Here is a 20,166-nt window from a genome sequence, read left to right as displayed (position 1 = left end):
TTATTCATAAGGATGGAGGCTCAGAAAAATTAAATGACCAAAATGATGCCTTAACCACAAAACCACATATTCTTTCTGTGCCTTCCTTTTTTCTCTTACCAAGGTCAGGCCTTCATCTAACAATCTTGCTGTCTAGAAGTCAGAAAGACAAAAAGGAGTCCAAGCAGAAAGACAGGAAGGAGCTAGTTCTTTGATATTTTCTAAAGGAGACAGCTTTTGTTGTATTACCTCTCGTTCTTTTGTACCAGGACCTTGAGGAAGCTACGAATGAGGATGTGCCAGCGCTTTGCAGACATGGGTCCAGGAGTCTGTGAGGGGTGAAGATAAGGAGGAGAGAAGGAAACTCGGGACACACTAAGGTTAGCAATGTTAGCAGAGGAAAATGCTTCAGCGGGCAGAGGAGCTGGGAGAGCAGACAGTCCCCAAAACACAGGCTGAAGCAGAACTGAGCACAGGGGCAAGTGGGCAACAGCGATGGAGCGGACGCCAATGCGGCTTGAGGAGTAGGATGGCCCGACCAGACTAAGAAATTGCAAGCCTGGATGCAAAGCGAGGGAAAAGCGCCTGTTGCAAGCACAGGCATGAGCTCAGACACAAGGGGGCAGGTGAAAACTAGAGGCATCTTGGATGTCATGTCCCTGAGGCTCAGTAACCCGTCACACCAAGGAGCTGACAGTGTCACTGACTGCAGCAGAGAGAAATGACGCTCATTTTGCCCGTGCTGTGTAACCCAGTGCTCCTGCACCTTCAGCTGGGGCCTGCCAGCACACTTTGCAGAGAGGACAGAGTCCTTCTCTCTTGGTCCCCGCCCCCCCCACCCCCCCCCCCCCGGCTGCCTCTGCCACCCACCCCGCTTGTTGGTCATGCCCGCCAAGTGGCATGGGAACGAGGGGCTCCGGCTGGGTCCAGTTTTCTAAAAGTCTGTCTCCTGCCTCCTGCACCCCCTTATCCTCTGCGGGACCAGAGGGTGCCATGCACCACCACAATGAAGCTTGCAAACTGCTGCCGGTGGGAGTGGGACGCTGCCCGCCTCCCCCCGCTGCCCACACTGCATCTCGTGCTTCCTGTGTTGTGGTGGGTCTGCTCCAGCCGCGAGCAGACGTCAACCTCTGCAATGTCTCTGCTTTCAGTTACAGCATCCTCGGGTGCCAAAATGTTGGCTCCAGCACTGCAAGGAGAGATTTTATTTTAGCATAGAAGCTGGCCTGATAAAAACATCGATGCAACAAGACAACCCTCTCGCAACGGGAGAGACCAGCTCACGACGCAGCCCCACACTTTCCCCAGCAGACGAGGAAAGAGCTTGCTTCTGGCTGCAGTGCTCAGCCCTGCCGCACCTCAGTGCACTGCTTTTACAGTGAAATAGAGTTATTCACCCCAAGTGCAGGCTCAGCAGCCTGCCTAATGATTCGCCTCAGCGTGGGGGTGCAAAGAGGCTCCACTCTCTCTGACTCAGACATTGCCCCCATGACACCCATTTTCGTTATCACAGCGAGGTCTTCTCACCTCCAGTAGAGTCGGTGCAGAGAAAGGGTCTTATGGACAAACAGCCCGAATGCTCAAAATCCAAAAAGTTGGGCTGAGGATAAAAATACCCCTGGAGTTTCCATTTCCTCTGTTATTCAAGAAGACAGCCTCCACTGAAGACGTGAGTTTTCTCTCTCATGTTTGTCAAAGCACCACGGGGGGGGGGGAATAGCTATTTTTGGTTCAGCTCTGCCGAATAGAAACAGAATTCTTAATCACAAACACAATCATGCAGGTAACCCTACTCATGGAGCGGTCTCCCAGCAATTAAATGGAAATTTTTCATGTTGATTAAGTCAGTTAGACACTTTTGTGTCTATCGAACCAGGCCCAAAGGGAGATTTGCTTCGCATGAGAATTAACGGAGCCATCGCTGAGTTTTTGCAGCACTTAATGCAGTACCTTGGGCTACTAGATGTTATATGAATATAAATAACAACAATAATAGCCTGACTACTTGGGAAATACCCACAGAGCTGAACTTCAGAATGTTTGCTCTCATAAACTAGTCTTTACTACCACAGAGAGGATGCTTCTGGTCACGCTCCCTGCCTCGGGCACCCGCAGACCACACCTCAGTTATTCAAATGCTCCCCCGCAAATGCATTTATTCCAGATGAAATGCTATGCTTCATGGGACAAGCCGAGAACAAAAGTCTTGACTGATTTTCAAAGGGGTCTGCGGTTCCAGTTGGGGCATCCTCAGCCTCAGGCACCGTGGCTCAAGTCTCTGGACCCAAATTTGGGGAGTCTTCCTGCCCTCCAGTGGAAAAGGTGTTCCCCAGGAACGCGTGCCACCAATGCATGCCACCCGCTGATCTGCTCTCTGTTTCCCCCACCTACCTGGGCTTTTATCAGGTGCCCTTGGTCCACCTCTCTTTACTCCTCGTGGTCTGCTGGCACCTCTTATTGCCCCACCATGGATTTGCCTCAGGGGACACCCGCTTATGTTCGGGCTCTGCTGGCCTCAAAGCCTTTCATTTAGACTGATGTCATCAGGAGCAGCTTTTGGGCTGGAGATTGTAAATTACTCAGGAAAAGGGTTGAACCCTGGGAGGAGCGAGGAGGAATGTCTAAGGGGACTCACTGTAGTCCAGGGAGTCTAACCCACTCAGGCTCCCCCTTTTTTTGGATAAAAACGTGCTCCCCCCAGTAATTCAGATTTATCCTCTAGGAGAACCTATCTCCTGTGTTGGGCTACAGGTAAAACCTCAAGAGGTTAGTGTCTATAAATTAAAGTTAACTCAGACTATCCTCACTCCTACTACAAACCTGCTCTCTTTTTAATCATTTATATCATCTTCCTCTGGATTTAGTGGCAGAAAAAGAATTCACTGTTGGTTGCAGCATAAGAAGCCACTACCCTCTAATGAAATCAACAGAAATCTCCCTGCACACCAAATATCACCAGAAACACTAACCAGTTATCCTAGCCTTCAACGGGTCTTAATTCTGCTGGCTAAAAATGGAAAATAATTAGTTAGCTAAAAAAGACGGGGAAATCAACTTTCTTCGACTGTAGAAGTCTCACTGCTCTAATTACTTATGATGTGTGCGAGAATATAAACTTTTTAATACTCTGGCATCAGTAGAAAAGCACTTCCAGATCTGGACAGTCTTTAGCAACTATTGCTTGCTTTTAATTTAGTAGATGTTTAGATGCGATTTATTTCTCATCATGAGCTGGGCACATTTAGGGCAATGTAGATAAGCTTCATAATTAAAGGTTAAAAACAGCTCTAAATTTTTTATAATTGCACATGATTTTCTTTAGAAACAAATTTCAAGAAATTGACTCTGCTGTCGCACTTCAATAATAGATTTCAATGCCTTGACAGGCTGAAGGATGTTTTCTCTGGAAGAAATTAATTGGTATTATAATGCCTACCAGCCATTAGAAACTAGACTCTGGTATTAATAAAATGCCTGTCTCTTTTAGCGATAGTTTGTCCCATCTGCTATTAATTTCTGAAGAGATAAGAGAAAATCGTAACCATTTTGCTTAGCAGCAGTAATCTGAAAACTCACACGTCAGGAAGTACTTCTCTTCATGTATTTGAAAACAGCGTGTAATAATAAAATGACATTCCCAATAAGCTCAGGGGGAAAAAAAATCATACCCCAAAATAAAATCAGAGCTAGAGAAATTCATTTCTTAGCTGTGAAGCCTCTGGCAGTTTGAGCAGACTATTTAACGTAATCCACTTCTGCAACACACGTTTGAAAGGCTCTATAATTAGAATTATACCTAGGGATGTCAAGAAGCGTCCGGATAGTGAAAGCTGCCTCTCTAAGTTTCAGATTTGTAGATATATTTGTCTGAGTAAAACTCTGTTAAATGGGATTTCTGGCACCTGGCACATCCTCCTTTGCCATCCTTTACTCACGTTCCTGGGTGCTGGAGACCTTTCTCGCTCTTCCAGACATATCGCTGTTCCCCAGCTATAAATTAAACATACCCCCTGGAGCACAAGGAGGAAATAAGCCCCAAAAAAGTAGCCTTGGACACAAATAGCTCTCTGCAAACCCTGCCAGCCAGGCTGTGGTCACCCTGCTCGCTCCCGGTGGAGCAGGAGCCGGAGACTCGCTTGGCGAAGCGGCAAACCTCTGCCTCAAATATCTGTCTGCAGCAGCAAGCCCCTGTATAAATGAACCCATCTATCACATTCCTGGTTTTATATAGAAGATGAAGGTTTTCCCAAAACATAGCCTTTGCTTCTTCCATTTATAGGTGATCATAGGCTCCGACGCATTTCTTAAAGCCTACAGATGAGGAGTCCTCAGAGCCTGTCTACAAAAGACAATACTGCTACTCTGCATGCAGATGCTGTTGATCCGGCCTAAAAACACCTTTTTCCAAATTCATCTAATCCAGTTCCAGTTCAACCTGGAACAAGACATTCCTGTTTGAAAGAGGAGCATTCACATGGGGAGCTAATAAGAAATAAGGTTTTCCCCTCTGAGATGTGGACATGCACGTGGGTATTCTAGGTGCAGGCAGACCACGGATATGCGAAGTTACAATACAGGAATGTTTTCTTTTTCCCTATATATTCCTTTCCTAATACTTCCCAATACCCATTTTGCCTTCTTTTGCTGCTTCTCAGCACCGAGCTGACACTTGCAAAGAACAGCCCTTTATAACCTCAAGATTTCATTCCAGCATGGAAATATTCAGTTCAAATGACATAACTGTAAGTGCAAAATTAGGATAGTTATTTTCCCATATACAGCCAGAGGATTTATTGCTTTGAAAGGTAATCTAGAAAAGGATCTGAGTGTAAAAGTCTTTTAACTCAGACTTTGCTTCCTATTCCATTTACAGTGTTAATGTATTTCATAGAGATACTGAAGTGATGGAATATAATTATAGGTATCCATATTCAAATATGTTGGCATATACAAGACCTTTTCCCCTTAATTTGCTAAGCGTCATAAAATATCTCGGAAATGCTAAATGGTACACTATTACCAAACCTGTCACTGGGCATAAAATTACATATAGTATACTGGCTAAAGACATTTTTGAAATATTAATATCAATATAGCAGTATTTTGAGTGCATTGTAGCTTTGTAACAAAGCCAGCAGACTCTGCAATATCAATTATCATTCCTGTTGCTCATGCAATAGCAGTGAGCCACTTCAGACCCCTAACTTCAGAGCTCTATTCCTTCATTATTGTTTCCTTAAGACACCCAGTGAGGTCTCCGATACAGTTATGCCGGTACAGAAAATTCAGTTTCCATCTAGTGGAAGACTCTGGTATCCATACCTGCCAGGCAAATGTATCCCTAGTGTTTTCTACATTACGCTTCAAAGAGCCCTATTTAACAAAATCTATAACCTCAGGTATTTCCAATGGAAATGCTTTCTGCATTAATTAATAGAAAAAAACGCATATGTATGTGTGCCATTAACATATTTTTCTTTTCCAAATCAGGAAAGGGTATTAAAAATTTACTGAAGCCTGAATGGTGGCAGGGGGAGTTAATGTAACTGGATAACTTCATCCTTGTCGCAAAGGTTTGACCATTTTAGGATTCTGAATACATAAAACTAGTTTCAGATATACAGTTCCTAAAACCACTGAAAATGATTGCCTTAAATATAAGCAGAAGTTCTGTATAGGGCTAACATAAGAACAAGAGTGGGAGGCACACAGGTTGGGGCAGTCAGCAACCAAACAGACAATCAATACTAAATAAAGAAGATTATCAAAGAAAACTTATACTAAAGGCAAGCATCAGTAACGTAAAACGTACAAGACTACCCATGTCTACAAATGCACGTATAAATATATATGATTGTGTATTTACACACACATACATGTATATATGTCGGTATGTTAAGCACAACTTTTTATTGTGATCAATAGATATATTTGCATTTTACAGCCATAAACCTTCAGTAAGACTTGGGGTGATTTTGAAAATGAAATTTTTGCCATTAGTTGCTGAAAAATATCAACCCCTGTAGAAAATATTCCTATTTTAATAGTTGTTTTAGTATCTCTACTGTACTACTCACATGCCTGTGGTTTTTCTATCCAACGTATAATCATAGGAAAAAATGTTATGGTCAAATTTGGTATTTATAACTGATCATCAGGCCAAATTTTGCCACTGAGTAAACGGAGCAATGTCGGTGAAGCGAACAGAGGTGCTGTGGCTTGGCACTGGTTTAGCTGTAATCAAAGTTGATTCCCAGCCTTTCAGAGTAAAATACATTGTGGTGCTACACTGACATTGGGCATGGCCTTTTTACAGAACTCATTGAGCTGTAAATTATACGTTCTGTCATGGTGCCTCCCCAGACAATATGTGCACAGCCACTTTGTCTGAGCGCAGTTATTAAAAGCCTCCAACTCCATTTGGCATGTTCCATTGTGTGAAGTTATTGGGAACTCCAAACGCCACCGGTCCTGCTGCCACTCCGTGGGGCATATTTCATCCCTGCACTCATGCACAGCTAGACGGAGGCAAACTGTTGAGGACATTGACTATCACACAAATCAACGCAGGTAGAGGTCGGCGTTTTACGCTGCTGGGAAGCTCGGAAGTATCCATTCTTTAATGTAATCAGAGCTGAAAATATGTTTCAAAAACATGCTTCTTCATACGCTAGGAATTATGTGCTCATGGGTGAATAGAAGAGGTGACCCGCAAAGGTTGCTGAGAATGGCATTATATCGAGCACAAAGATGGGGAAATTTGCTTCCCCGGCTGCTGACCCACAGGATCTCTGCTCGCTAGCAAAGAAGATGGAAAGCACTGCTGTCCGGCTGTATTGAGTGCTCCCTGACTAATCGCGTCATTCCAAAAAGGGCAGCCAAAGTTAATCGCCAAAAGAGCAGGGCAGCCTGCTGCTGGGGAGAAAATAAATAAACCCTGCTATTTGCAAATGGTTCTCGTGGTCACAGCGCAGAACCCCTGAAAAGCCGGCCTGGAAGAAGTCATCTTACAGAAGTCTCTGCCTTAGCAGCTGATCTATGGCATCTATGCCATTCCAAAGGGACAGGGTAGACACAGATCTGTTAAGATCTCTAATGAGGTCTTTTACAGCCTTCTCAGGAATTGATGACAGTGCTCACTTATCACTAGCATTAGAAAATTTTCTTCCTAACCTGAATGTCCCTACTGCTATCCATTCCTGTCATTTCTTGCCATAGCTGTTATGAATCTGGAGAACGGATCCCCCCTTTAATGTTTTTGAGGACAGATATCATGTCTTTTCTCAAGTTTTTCTTCTCTAGACTAATTAACTCTAATTTATTCAGTCTTTCTTTATAGCTTATGTTTGTTTTTCTCCGAAACCTCCTGTCACTCTGCATCACTCTTGATGCACAGCCCCAAGAGGGAAGGCAGAAATTCCTCTGAGGCTTTGTCAACGCTGAGAAAGGTAGCGGGTAACTTCACATGTCTTGCAAGCTAACTTCTGTTCACACGTCTCGGTGTATGCAGTGTGTGCATTCTTCGTGACAGCATGCCATCATTGTGCCACTACAAGCCCAGATGATCTTCCCTAGGGATGCTACCCAGCCGGTCATTTCTCATCCGCTACGTGTGTCATTGACTATTTCTGCTGAAGTGCCTTCAACATACCCATATTGAAATGATCTTTTTAGGGGGCAAGTGCTCCAAGTTTTCAGGATTGTTTTGAATTTAATCCTGCCCTCCATTGTACTTGCAAACCTTTTCAGTTTTATATGAGCTGCTAATTTAATAGCACACTATTTCATTATCCTGGCTAATGAAAATAAGAAATGATGCTATGTTCAAAACAGATGTCCAAGAAAGACCTCATTTTGTACATCCTTCTGCTTAGGGAGTGAGCCACTTGTAATTAGTCTCTGAACAAGGCCACCCACCAGTTTTGTCCTGCCCTGTAGAAGCTTAATCAATGTCGCATATCTCTCAGCCATTAGATTAGTGCTGAGGTGGTGCCAAAAGCCTTACTAAAGTCCAGCTGTAACATCTACTACTTCTTCTGCGTCTACATGCCATTATCCCATCAGCAAAGAAAATTAGATTGATCTGACACTGTTTCTCCTTGATAAATCCAGTGAGGCTCTTACTCATATTTACTTTTAAAAGGAGCTTTTATAAAGTTTTATTAACTACTGCAGGATTTTTCTAGGAATTGATGTTTAACTGACTGATCTACAATTCCCCAAATTTCCTTTCTTCACCACGTTGAAGAGAGATGAATACAGCAATTCCCTCCTGTCTTTCAGTGTCTCCCCTGCTTTCTGCATCCTCCAGGGCAGCTTCTGCCTTTCTTGAGGTTGCTTCAGATACTTCTGGATGAAGTCACCTTTGCTAGAGAACAGGACAATTTGCAAAGACACCTTAAGGGCTCTGCCATAATTCAGGGTGGTGGGAGGTGTGGAATAAAACCTTTAAAAATTAATCAGAACTAGTAGAAGAGTAAAGAACATGATCTTAGGTATGGTGAAACATTAACGCTAGTGTTAACAGTTACCAGTGTTACTGTACTGTCTTTGGGTACCTTAACATTAACTTAAGTAAAACTTTACTTGCCCTGTGAAATGCGCAGTGTTTTCCTAATGGGGAAAGTCAAAGACCTGAGTATCTGAAGGGCTCATTCATACTTAATTTTTGAGAGAAAAATACACAGCATCTTGTTCTCAGGATGGTCCACTGAAATTATCAGGCTGCACCTAGCAAAAGGGTTTCTAGGTCTCGTCCTGAATAAAACCCTTAAGCCATACTGTCAGTCAGTAACAAACCCAGAAACAAAAACCAGACCTAGTATCCAGCTCCCAAACCAGCGCACAGAGAAAACACTCAACATCTTTACATGAGGAAAAACAGCTCCATGGGCCTTTGCATATAGGAAAATTACTAAAGCTCTTTTATCTACTATAAAGAAAACGCAGAATAATATGTGACATGCAAAGTGTGCAAGAGGCCCAGAGGAAGGGCCTGAGCTGATTTCATGGTATGCAAAAAGGGGGGCATTTTTCCAGCCTGGGGAGGCAGGAAACACTGATGGAGAAAAGAGACTGTCAGATGTTGGGAAAATTCTTCTAGTGACAGGGCCAAAGGAAGACCATGTATCTATTTAAGAGCAGGTTGGAGAAGATTAGGAACTGCTTAGGTGTTCTACATCTGATCTTGTGGCTGGGAGGATTATCATCAGGTCCTTTCCCCCTCTTTTCCATAATTCTAAAAGGCAGTAGTATTAAATCCCTTTTTAGGTGGGAATGCTTTCCAGATGCTTTATTTTTACACCAAGTCAATTATGAAAAGACTTTCTCTGAATGAAGCAGCCAAATTTTTCAAGAAAATGCAGCAAAAATGGTGTGACTTTTTCTATAGTTACTGAGGCTGATTAAAACTTCTGTCTAAATGTTTTCTAACGCAATTAAGTTTGCTGTAAAAAAGTCACCTTCTTTCTTAGACAAGAAACAATCTGAAAGCAGAAATGTTTTGGCCAACCTCCCCTATGAGTTGTCCGAACTGTTCAGCTTGCTGTGGCACCTCACTGGACGCACACCCTCCTCTCCTTCAGCCCTATTCCGTATTGGCATATAGATGCCTACCCAAAATACATTTCCCAGGATGTGCTAAGGGCAGGGGAGTCTCTTGAAGCATCCAGCCACTCTCCCAGTACGACCAGAATATACTGGGGCAGATGGTGCCTACCCAGGGAGCACTGCTACCAAGGGGAACGGGAGAAGGAAGCAATCAAGTTGTATCGCATTCAACGGAGGTACCAGAGCTGCATTTCGCATTCCTGTCATATAATTTCTACATGTTTCTTAAAGAAGTGTGATACTTTCAATGGAAAGGCTTAATGGAAAATATTTTCTTGGTTTTGTTACTGAAAGAGCGTCCATTTTCTGACCAGCTTTGGCTACTAACATAGCAATCTCGATCAGGCAGGTGGTACACACAGAGGAGTGATCAGAAATGACTATTCATTAGTGCAGGCACCTCATTTCCCTCAGAAAAGAGAGGCAAATAACTCTGAAAGATTAGACACCTGACCAACTTGCATGAAAAAGTCCATTTCTTCAAGAAAATCTCCTATACATTTGGCAGCGGGCATTTCTCACATTAAAAATGCTGCCTTGATCTATAAGGTCAAGAAGATACAGAGGAAGTTCTCATGGCTCTCTCCCAGTGACTTCCCAGACGGCAAACTGAGCTAGCAGGGTCTGGGGTCAAGCTGTTGAAAGGAAATCACAATCATCCTCCTCCTACAGATGAAGCTGATCTCGGCTTTATTTCTGCTCCTAAGAGGGCTGGTCACCGAATCAGCCGCAAGAACTGACGTTACCCCTGCTCCACGCCACTGCCAGTGTAACCATCAGCTCTTCCGTGCTTTCCCTTTAGCACTTGTGAAAAGAAAGAGACACAGATGGCTTGTCAGTGTTTTCAAGAGTTAGTCGAGAGAGCAGCTAATCAGTGAAACCCCAGAGGCGAACGTCTGGGCTAGCAGGCAGCAGCCCGCCTCTGTGCAGTCACCAGCCCTCTCTGCCAGGCTCAGCCCCTGCGGTTTTAATGCTCTGCTTCATTTTTAGCTTGCGGTTTACAGAGGTGTGGACAGTCTGTTTTGGTCCCGAGTCAAGCTCACGTGGATGCTTTTAGCTGAAGGGACACCTGAGAGAGAGAGCAACTGGTGTGGGAGGCAGGTTTTTTGATGTCTCCCCACTGAACAAACATGCCGGGGAGATGATCGGTGGTCCCAGCAACGGGGCTGGCACAGCTTTCCTCCCTTTGGGAGGAAAAAAAAGCACAATTTATCTTGTGCAAGGCAACTTCAATGCAATGTGCAGTCACTTTAGGAATTTAGAGCCTTGCTGGGTCAATAGGATGGAAAGGGCAGACAACGCTCATGCCTGACACTTAAAAGACACCAGGGTAAAAAACCTACAGGCGAGCACGCTCACCGCCTTTCTTGTGCCATCAAAACCGTAGCTGCCTAAAGATCTCACCATTAAAAACCACCACTTCCCTCTCACTCTGGCAGCTGCTCGGTCATTGCTTGTGTGGCTGCCGGCCCAAACAAGGACAGTCCCCGACAGCCGTTTCTGCTTTTCACAACTCGCTCTCTTTTTCCGGCTGGTGGCTGAACCCTGGCAGGGGCTACGCAAGCCCCACCGCCCCGACATCGCTCCACTTTTGGTTCATCCTGCCTCGCTGGCAACAAAATCTGCAGGGGCACTGTGGACGGCTCAGAAGTGAGGTGAAAAACCCTGTTTTTATCAGGCTTAGGATTATTATTTCTAATTGTGTTCCCTGAGCTACAGCGAAAATAATTTTGGGCTGAAAGGAAGTATTTCCTTCTGAATGATGGAGAACCATGACAGGTTTTGTTTACAGCACAAAAGTGCCCTGAAAAGCTAAAAGAAGACAAAATAAAACGTTTTATCATAATGCATAAGACATATCCATCATTTAACATTTGCTCACATAAAAAATATAAGCTACCATATCTCTCTGGGTATACAGAGTCTCACACCAAGGGCATTTCTGGTGCAGATACCCACAGTTCACATCATTGACTTTGGTGTTACTGGCCTTGCTTTGGGAATCACTTAGTCAGCCCCAGCTATAGCTGCTGTGGAGATCACCGCAGTCACCAAAGCCACACAAGAGGGGGTTTGCCAAAATGCGCTCGCCCCACTTTAGTATGGGTTGTGCAGACGCGTGCGCTTGTGAAAAGGAAAGGAAATGTGAGGAAACAGCCCTTGCAACTTGGCTATCCAGAGATGACCGTCCAGACCACAAAGCTCTCTGGTCCGAGTATGGACCAACTATTCTTAAGAATAGTTTCCCAGGCAATGAAATCAATAAGGAGACCCTGGGCGAGTCTGAGGGAAACGGTGCCTTCCTGCAGTTAAGCAAAATGCATCGTGAACCCTAACAAATACTAGGAACCCCATAACACCTTGTTTCCCAGTCCCAGACCTACAGATGTTAAAGGCAGCTTTTCAGATGCCATTCCCCACAGAGCAAAAACATGAACTTTGGGAAGCAGCCACTCAAAAACAAAATCATAAAATAACTCCAGACCCCATGCTGGCCTTGCAAAATCTTCAGTGATTATTTCACCAAAGACTACGAGTATTTTGCAGTACGGCTGTTAAAATAGATAAAGGAGTGATTTATGATGTGCATAGCAACTCTCAGCTCACCGGTGGAGTAACAAATGAACTAGTCCAGCAGGCAAACAAAACCTGAATACATACCGACGCAGGTATGTCCTTTGTACAGCCCGGAGGGGAGCGAAGGGGGTGGTGGGTCATTTCCACGGGGGAGAGGGGAGGAAGAGGCAGCCTTCAGCAGAAGCGGGAGCCAGAGGATGCAGAATAAATTAAGGAATGCTTGCCTAGACCCCCTCATCCTAAGGAAGGAAAAAAAGGAAGAAATCAGGTGGGAAGGGCACACGTGGACGTGTATTCCCTTAATGCTCAGGGAGCATCCTGCATCCTTGCCTCATTAGCAGCTTGAGGTGAAAGGAGACTTGTGCGCCTGTGTAGCTATATGTAATGCAGGGACTGCTTCCCAGGCGGGGGGACACACGTCTGCCCTCTCACGGGGTGCACGGGGGATCCCGCACTTGCGCATCACAGGCGCTCTCCCGGCCCCTGCCCTTCGCACACCCCTCAGACCCTCTCAGGCCATTTGGGGTGGCTGTGCAGCCACCCACCACAACCCGGCGAGTCCCATGCACGTGGGCACCCCGTGACAGGGCTGAGAGGATGCCCCCGCAGCCCCGGGCCGCTCTCCGCACCCCCCCGTGCCCCCCGCTGCCCCGGTTGCGGCTCTTCCCAACCTGCTGGCCTGGGAGGACCACGAGGGTTGCATGAACAGCTCTGGCTCAGCGCTCCCGTGTCTCCTGCGGTAGCAGCGGATGACTAACGACCTTAAACCACAGTACCGAAGCCACTCAGCATTAATAACGCAAGACACTCCCCTGAGCAACTAGTGTTGCAAAAAGGAAAAAAAAACCCAACCCCACAAACCCTTCCCCCCGCCCCGTCACTCCTCTGCCCTCCTCCGCAAAGAAGGAAACAAAAACATATCTCCGGCTGCTTCTGTAAGATTTTTTGACCAGGGTTTCCGTTCGGGAGGACTGGGCATGAAAAATAAAAGAAAGAGGCCTCTCAGCCAGAGGCACAGGGGGTGGGAGGGACGGGGCGCTGCAGCCATGGGGCTCCCACGCCGGGGTTTCACCAGGGCTCTGGTTCTGCCAGGGAGGAGCTGGGGGGGACGGGAGGCAGCTGCGGGTGTAAGGGCAGCAGCGGGAGCTGAGCACCTGTTCTCATCAGCTTTGAGCACGTTCATCTGCAGCCTGCAAGGCTTGAAAAATCCTGATTTTCTCCTGCTTTGGCAGTCACAACAATGAAAGGTTTCTCTGTCTCTCTTTTTTTTTTTAATTCCCCCAGATAATGCAGAAACCAGTCGTTCCCCAGCCTGAAGCAAAAGCAGAGAGTAAAACATGTTTAAATGACATCGCTTCAGAGGTGGAACAAGTCCAAACAGCTAAATCCCAGACACTGTGGATGCAAGGATGGCTATAAGGATACAATGCAGGCACTGGAGGGCCAAAGCTATGTCCCACCTCTGCCTCTGCCTTTTTGTATAACCCTGGGCAAGTCTCTTACCCCCCCAGCCAGCCACAGGTACTTGTCTTTCCTTTCCACTCCTTGCCTGGCTCTTTCAGAAGTGGGCAGGCTGTTGACATGGGGTGCTAAAGGGCAATGAGGGGCCTGTCTCATCTGGCATCCCTACATGCTTCCTGGGCATAATTAAAGGAGACTCGTAAATGGTGTTATAAAAGGAAAAATAGAGAATATATTAAAATCAGTGATTCCCTGCCAAATCTTCAGACATCCCTGTAGATCAACGTGACCGCACAGGGATCAGGTCAGCTTTAGTATTTAATGCAGTTTTTGCAAACCACTTCTTTTCTGTGGGAGCCTGACCTATGACATTTTTAAAGACAGTCCCGGAAAGCTTGCCTCAACTTTGATAAGCAGGATTTGCCTTGTGATAATGATAATATAATCCAGTGGCTCTGAGGGAAAAAAAAAAAAAAAAGACTGTTAAAAGCTTAAATGTGAATACAAATCACTCCGTATCTCCATTCTCTAAACCAAGCCGTTGACTTCCAAATGTATTTTTCTTCTAGAAAAGAAAAAAAAAATTAAACCCAAAATGGAGGCAATAGCTGTTGCCTGAGTTTTGCAGACCTGTTCCTGCTTATCATTCTCTCAAATGCTGGTTTTCTTTTTTTTTAATAGCAGATAAACAAAAATCATAATGCAAAGTACCTTATCCATATGCCAATCCTACTGAAGTCTGCAGGATGTTTTTCTTAATGCTGTAAAAACTTGCTATAAAAAGACACTGTGCTATAGTGACTGCAGCTCCATTAAACCCTTTTTAACACACATATCACTTGGTTCCCAATGACACTTTGAAGTCCTTTAAAACTCTGCATATTGGCTCATGAGCGCTTGCTGCAAAAGCAGAGTGCTAATAATAGGCGAGAAAAATCTTCCTAGCAGAGAGGTCTTTGGAATGGTTTCCACTTTATATCTACAGCAAAATACAAATCTAAACAATGGCACTTATAAAGTATATCGATAGATCCCAAGCTGCTCCCAGGCATGTAAACCTGCAAAGCATACAGCTCTAGCCCATAATCGTCTGTGTTATTTTCTTTCATTTCAGGCTGTGGAAAGAGTGGTGAGATAACCCAGAATCGTGTGTAACACAGAGCTGGTTTTTGCTATACCTTATGCATTAGCCAAGCTCTTAAACCAATTAAAGAAAAACCCCAAAGCTTTTAAAATATGCAGTCTGGTCAGACAAATGAGGGATTTGCATGAGTAGATTTAGAGGCCAGCTGGGAAGGTGACACCCCCCTCAGTGTTAAATCTTTCTCCTTCCCACTCAAATCAGATAGCAAGCCCTGCATTTGCCAAGTACATTTTATATTACTTCCAAGTCCCTAAGACAGTCAGACCTAAAGCCGTCTTGGTACAGCAGCGAAGGAGCACATGACGTTGTCTCTTAATCTTAGAAAGTGCATGAATGATGTTAATGGGAGGTAAAAAACATATTAAGTCTGTCCCAAAGGAAGGGGTTTGATCATAAACGCTTCCATTAGGCTTGTGTACAACATCTAAGCCGGGGAAGCAGACCTGGGACAAGGGTGACTCAGGAGGTGCTGCCTACCTAGAAATAAGAAGTGTGGCAGCAGGAGTGACGGGAGACCTGAGCTCTGCCCTCTGCAAAGCACCAGGGCACAGGGGTGATGCCTGGGATGTCCCCTGCCCAAAACGGTCTGGCAGGGTCACCCTACAGCTTGCGAGCATCTTTGTCTCCCCAACATTCTTGTTTTTTCAATGTGTTTGCAACTTGGGCTTGCATCAGGTCCAGCCAGGAGGCAGGGGAGCGTAGCTCAGGTGGAGACCAGGTGCTCAGGGCTGAGCTGCAACGGGGCTCCTGGGCCCCTGGGCAGGGTGCCTGGTGGGGTCCCGGGTGGGGCTGGTCAGGGCTGTTATGGCCCATGGGTGCCCCAGGGCCCTGACACTTGCCTTGGGGGACCACGAGAGCCAGGTGGGTGGCAGGAATTAACTCTGCAGAGATGCTCCTGGAAACTCCACTAAGTACCCGCCTGCAGCATTACACACCTGAATGGCGTTGAGAATGCAATCAACATTTTGTCTCTCTCTGGGCCTCCATGTGTCACTTCTGAAGAGGGGGTGAGGACTGTGTAGAGCCAGAGGTGCGGCGAGGACACTGCCTCTCGCAGACAGGAAACCCTCAGTGCTCTGGCAAGGACCCAGCTCCGCAGACACACAGGTCATTGGCACACTGCTAGACAGAAGATGTAGGGTCAATTGTATTTTTTCAAGGCTGAATTTGGACTAGTGATAATAAATACATAAATAAAAAAATGTGCACTTATACATCATATATACCTCCCCATACACACTGCTGCTTCCTACCAAGGAAATGGGGGGGGCCTGCAGCTCCCCTCATTCAGCAAACAGATGAGGAGGGATGCACGTTGCGTCCTCTGTAAGGTTTCAGTGAAATGCTGCTCTGAAGGAAAGTCCTGCAGCTCTCTGCAATTTGCTCTCAGGATGCCAGGACACACTGAGGAGCTTGCTCGTCTCACCCTGCTTGATGCAAGAGATTATTACATCCTTCCAGTTTATGTTTCTCAGGGAGTTTTACCGCATGCGAGGGTCCACAGAGCTAAATGCCATTTATCGTATTCCCACATGCAGGTCAGTAGCAAGTGTGATGCATGGGGGACACCACGTAAGAGAGGGCTTTGGTTGGGGGACACCAGAGAGGGCTGCAGGGGCTAATGGACGATGACGTGCCCCACTCGGTAACTCCCAACTCAAGCTCTCCAGCCGCAACCTCAAGCCTCTCAATTTAGGCAAGGCTGAGAGAAACTTGCACACATGCGTGGCTGCCAAAAACCCGAGGCAGAGCAGACGAAGCCGAGCAGAACCTAACCTGAATTTCCATGAAGGCAGAGCAGATGGCGGCAGGGCACGTGCATAGCTAGTGAAATAATGCAATCCCCGCAGCTGATCCCAAGAGGAGGAGCGTGGTTGTTGGCGTTTGAAGGACCCACAACACTCCTCCGTTTCTTGTACTTCCATATTAGTTCCTGTCACCTAATGTGCATTGGCTTGGGTGGTGGTGACAAATCAGCTAGGGGACAGGTAAGGTTTCAGCCTCCACCTTTGCTGCCCCTGATAGGGGTGCGATAGAACTGAGTTAGGGTTTCTGATTTTCTGAATAAGGGCTTAAACACAATTTAAGAGTCACCCTTTTCCCAAAGGGGACACTTTCATGTGATTGCCACTAAAATGTGAAATGAGATGCGGGGATGGAGTTTTTCTCAGCACTGCTTTCTATAATGGGTCCCTAAAGACTTGTTTATGTATATAGTAAATACATTGAAAAAAGCCCTCAAAAAGAAAAGAGAATGGAAAATACTTGCATGAAGCCCCAAAACAGGACATGTAAGCACCAATATGTCATCTGTTAGGATTAGGGACCACTTGGTTGAAAAAAGGAGACACTCCCTTGAAATATGGAATAGTCATCTTATGAAAGGAGATCAGCTGGCAGTGTATATTTATCTATCCTATTCTGTCCAAGTCACTGCACACATTACTACACTTTTTTTTTTTTTTTTTTTACTATTTGGTTAGATTTGTTACTTTTTTTTTTTTAAGATATATGCAATTTTTTTCTCTTCGTGACATTCATGCGCGCATTTTTATGATGATTAAATGTTATCTTGGAAGGCCTTCTCTCCCTCTCTCTCTCTTTCCTCTTTGACATGTTGTTCAGTTATTAAGGGAATAGACATAAGCCTTGTATTTTTGTGTCTGGAGAGATAAAACCTGCAGGAAGAAGCCTTTAGATGAAAGATCCTCTCAGTCCCTTTTCCTCCTTTTATTTTTCAAAACGTCGTCCTTTGTGCCCTTTGACTCTGAAGTTCCCACTGGTTCATTGCATTGGTTATTTTTCATTACTGCTCTCCGAATTTCTCTGACTGTCATAATCATCTCTGCGGTTGGTGCATTATCACTGGCATGGATGAACATTTCCAAAGCCCCATGTGGATTTGCTACTGCACCACAGCCAACTGAGTCATTCCCTCTGCCCCAGTTTCCTTATCAGTTGCTGCTTGCAGTTCAAGTTATGCATCTATTTCAGACTCTCTCCATCTCATTGTCATTCAAAGCTGCAGGGAAAGCATTTAAACCAATATTTTCCTACACTCATATCTGAAAATTTGTTCCAAGCTATTGCCAAGCTGTAGCTGAGATGATTATCCTTTATTCCGCAACCTTTAATGAAATTAACTGTCCCAGCTTGCAAAAGCTGTTGATATCTGTGCTCTTGGAAACATAAATCACTGACACGACTTACTTCAGTTTTGGGTATAACAAAACGTGGGAACAAGACTCTTAGGGCTTTCAAATAGGGAACCCGTGAAAAATACAGATGCATTATTGGCGGTGCAGTACATTTCCTTAGTTGATCGGTTTTAGTGCAGAAAAACAAACCTGGATGTTGTGTTCTTGCTATGGGCAGATGACACTATAAATTCAGAAGTAACCTTACCAACATAGATTTTGCAGTTTGAGTTGTGTGGACGCAATTGTGAGCCTTTTCATATCTAAAGAATACCTAATTCTTGCTATTATCTAGACTAAAGAAACAACTTTGGTAATTAAGGAGCAAGAGGGTGTGGCAATATTACTGAGAAAGGACTAATTAGAAAGGCTTAGTAAGAGCCCTTAGATAACAGAGTCACTCTGAGCCAGCTGTAAATACAAGTCAGGAAGCCTGGGACGGACTCCGTGCTGCCCTGCGGTTTGGGTACTCTTTTAAATCCCGAAGAAGTAAGAGCCAAGCATTACCAACTCAGCGTGATGGTGTTTTTCTCCCATTATTGCCTTGCCATAAATAGCTAGTAGCCTGCTAGGCAAGCCAAAATCCAGTCTACTGCATCGATCCCTGCAGAGCTATTGCTATTGCATCGGGTTTTTGTCAGAAATGCAACCCCCTATTAGGCTCCCGGTTTAGCGCTGATTGAAGCTATGGCGGGGGGGGGGAAGCTTGCCCAGATGCAGTCAGATTATAAGTGTTTACAAGGGGAGCACCACGACATCAAAAGGGAAGAAAAATAAATGTTTGATTACGTTTGTTCCATTTGATCTTTCCTCCAGTAATGTAAATAAAAGAAATGCAGCTTGACAGCCTCTTGATCTCAACACAGAACATGTGCCAATAAAAGATAATTATTCCCAGTGTTTGGGTTAGGGAACAGTGGTAAATGTCATTGGAGGCATTTTTAGCACATACCAAAGTTCACAAGATTATTTGAACGTATTGTCTGAGCCTTGTACTGGGACTTCTATGCTCAGAAATGGGACCTATTCAACATATGTACTGTTGATGGCACTTCACAGTCCAATAATAGGGTGGGGGATTTTTTTTTTTTTCTCTTTTCAAAGAGATGTTTCACTGATTTGCTTCGATAATAAAAGACCTGCAGGTGAGCTGAACAGTTTCCATCAGCAAAATGGCCCTGCAGGGATAGCATCCATCATCCACAGATGAATATGCAAAGGCAGTGCAAGCTGATTTTTCAAATATTAATTAAGCGAATCACTGGTCAGCCAGCCATGTACAGAGTTTTCGTGCTCTATGGGGATGTCAGGCTGTGTGAAAGTACTCAAAGCACTTGGAGGACTATATATCCACTAACTCAAACAAGCTGAGGTTGAGGTTACGGTCAGTAAAGACTGCACTGACCTCACTGATAATCTGGTCTTATACAGACAAGCCAAACTCAGGCAACATGTCAGTCCTTGACACTTGCTCTTTCAGATCTATCACTGAAAATTCATGGAGGGCTTATTTGCACTTGTCTGTCTTTTCACTTGCAGCAGATTTTATGCTGATGTCTGACATCGATGGTTTAGGCTTGCATATATATGAGAAGACGACACGGGCAGCTGGTTTTAATTACCACCGTTCGTAGTCACCTCACCATAAAGCAGGAACGTGCCTCTCCAAAATGGCTCTGCATTCAGAAAACCTTTCTTCCTTCTTTCTGCTTCCTTACCCTGGCTGGGCATCTCCCAGATTTATCTCTTCCTGGCTTCACACTCAGTGCTCTATTTTCTTTTTTTTTCTGGCTCATTCCAGAAATCAGAGCATTAGGGAAAATACTCGGTTAAACACAACAGTGCTTGTTCAGGCTCATTCTGAGGGATGTGGTAAGGTGAGCGGCTGGGGCTCGATGCAAATCTGATGAGTTAATTCATCCCAAAAGAGCCCTGGACCTGGAGAAGGCAGGCATGACTCCTGCCATCACAACAAGGAATGGCCCTGTGAGAATCAAACCCAGCAGCACAAGGACCATCAAACCGTAAGCGAGGGAGGAAGCAGGCACCGCATCACATTTTTTCCCCACTCTAGCGGTCCCCTGAATGCGGGATATTTCTACCTGGTCTCTGGCCCCTCTGCACGTACTGGAGTCATTAAATCATCCATCAAGACACCGTGCTTTGTGCGCGGTGGGATGCCTGCCTGCCTGCCTGCCT

The 20,166-nt window shown here is 45.2% G+C and overlaps 1 protein-coding gene across 1 annotated transcript in view; it reads right to left on the bottom strand.

The window, feature by feature from the left end:
• Window positions 1-12,911, bottom strand: part of AOAH (acyloxyacyl hydrolase) — an 85,790-nt gene extending 72,879 nt beyond the window's left edge. The window contains exons 1-2 of the mRNA XM_009273467.2: window positions 12,837-12,911; window positions 12,250-12,404 (exon numbers count right to left, since the gene is read on the bottom strand). Coding sequence (XP_009271742.1) covers window positions 12,250-12,404; window positions 12,837-12,868 — 187 coding nt within the window. The 5' untranslated portion in view covers window positions 12,869-12,911. The remainder of the gene's footprint in view (window positions 1-12,249; window positions 12,405-12,836) is intronic.
• Window positions 12,912-20,166: the final 7,255 nt, after the last annotated feature.

The sequence above is a fragment of the Aptenodytes forsteri genome, unplaced genomic scaffold (assembly GCF_000699145.1).
Source record: "Aptenodytes forsteri isolate BGI_AS27 unplaced genomic scaffold, ASM69914v1 Scaffold270, whole genome shotgun sequence".
Classification (NCBI taxonomy): Eukaryota; Metazoa; Chordata; class Aves; order Sphenisciformes; family Spheniscidae; genus Aptenodytes; species Aptenodytes forsteri.
This window is presented reverse-complemented; position numbering and strand designations above follow the sequence as displayed.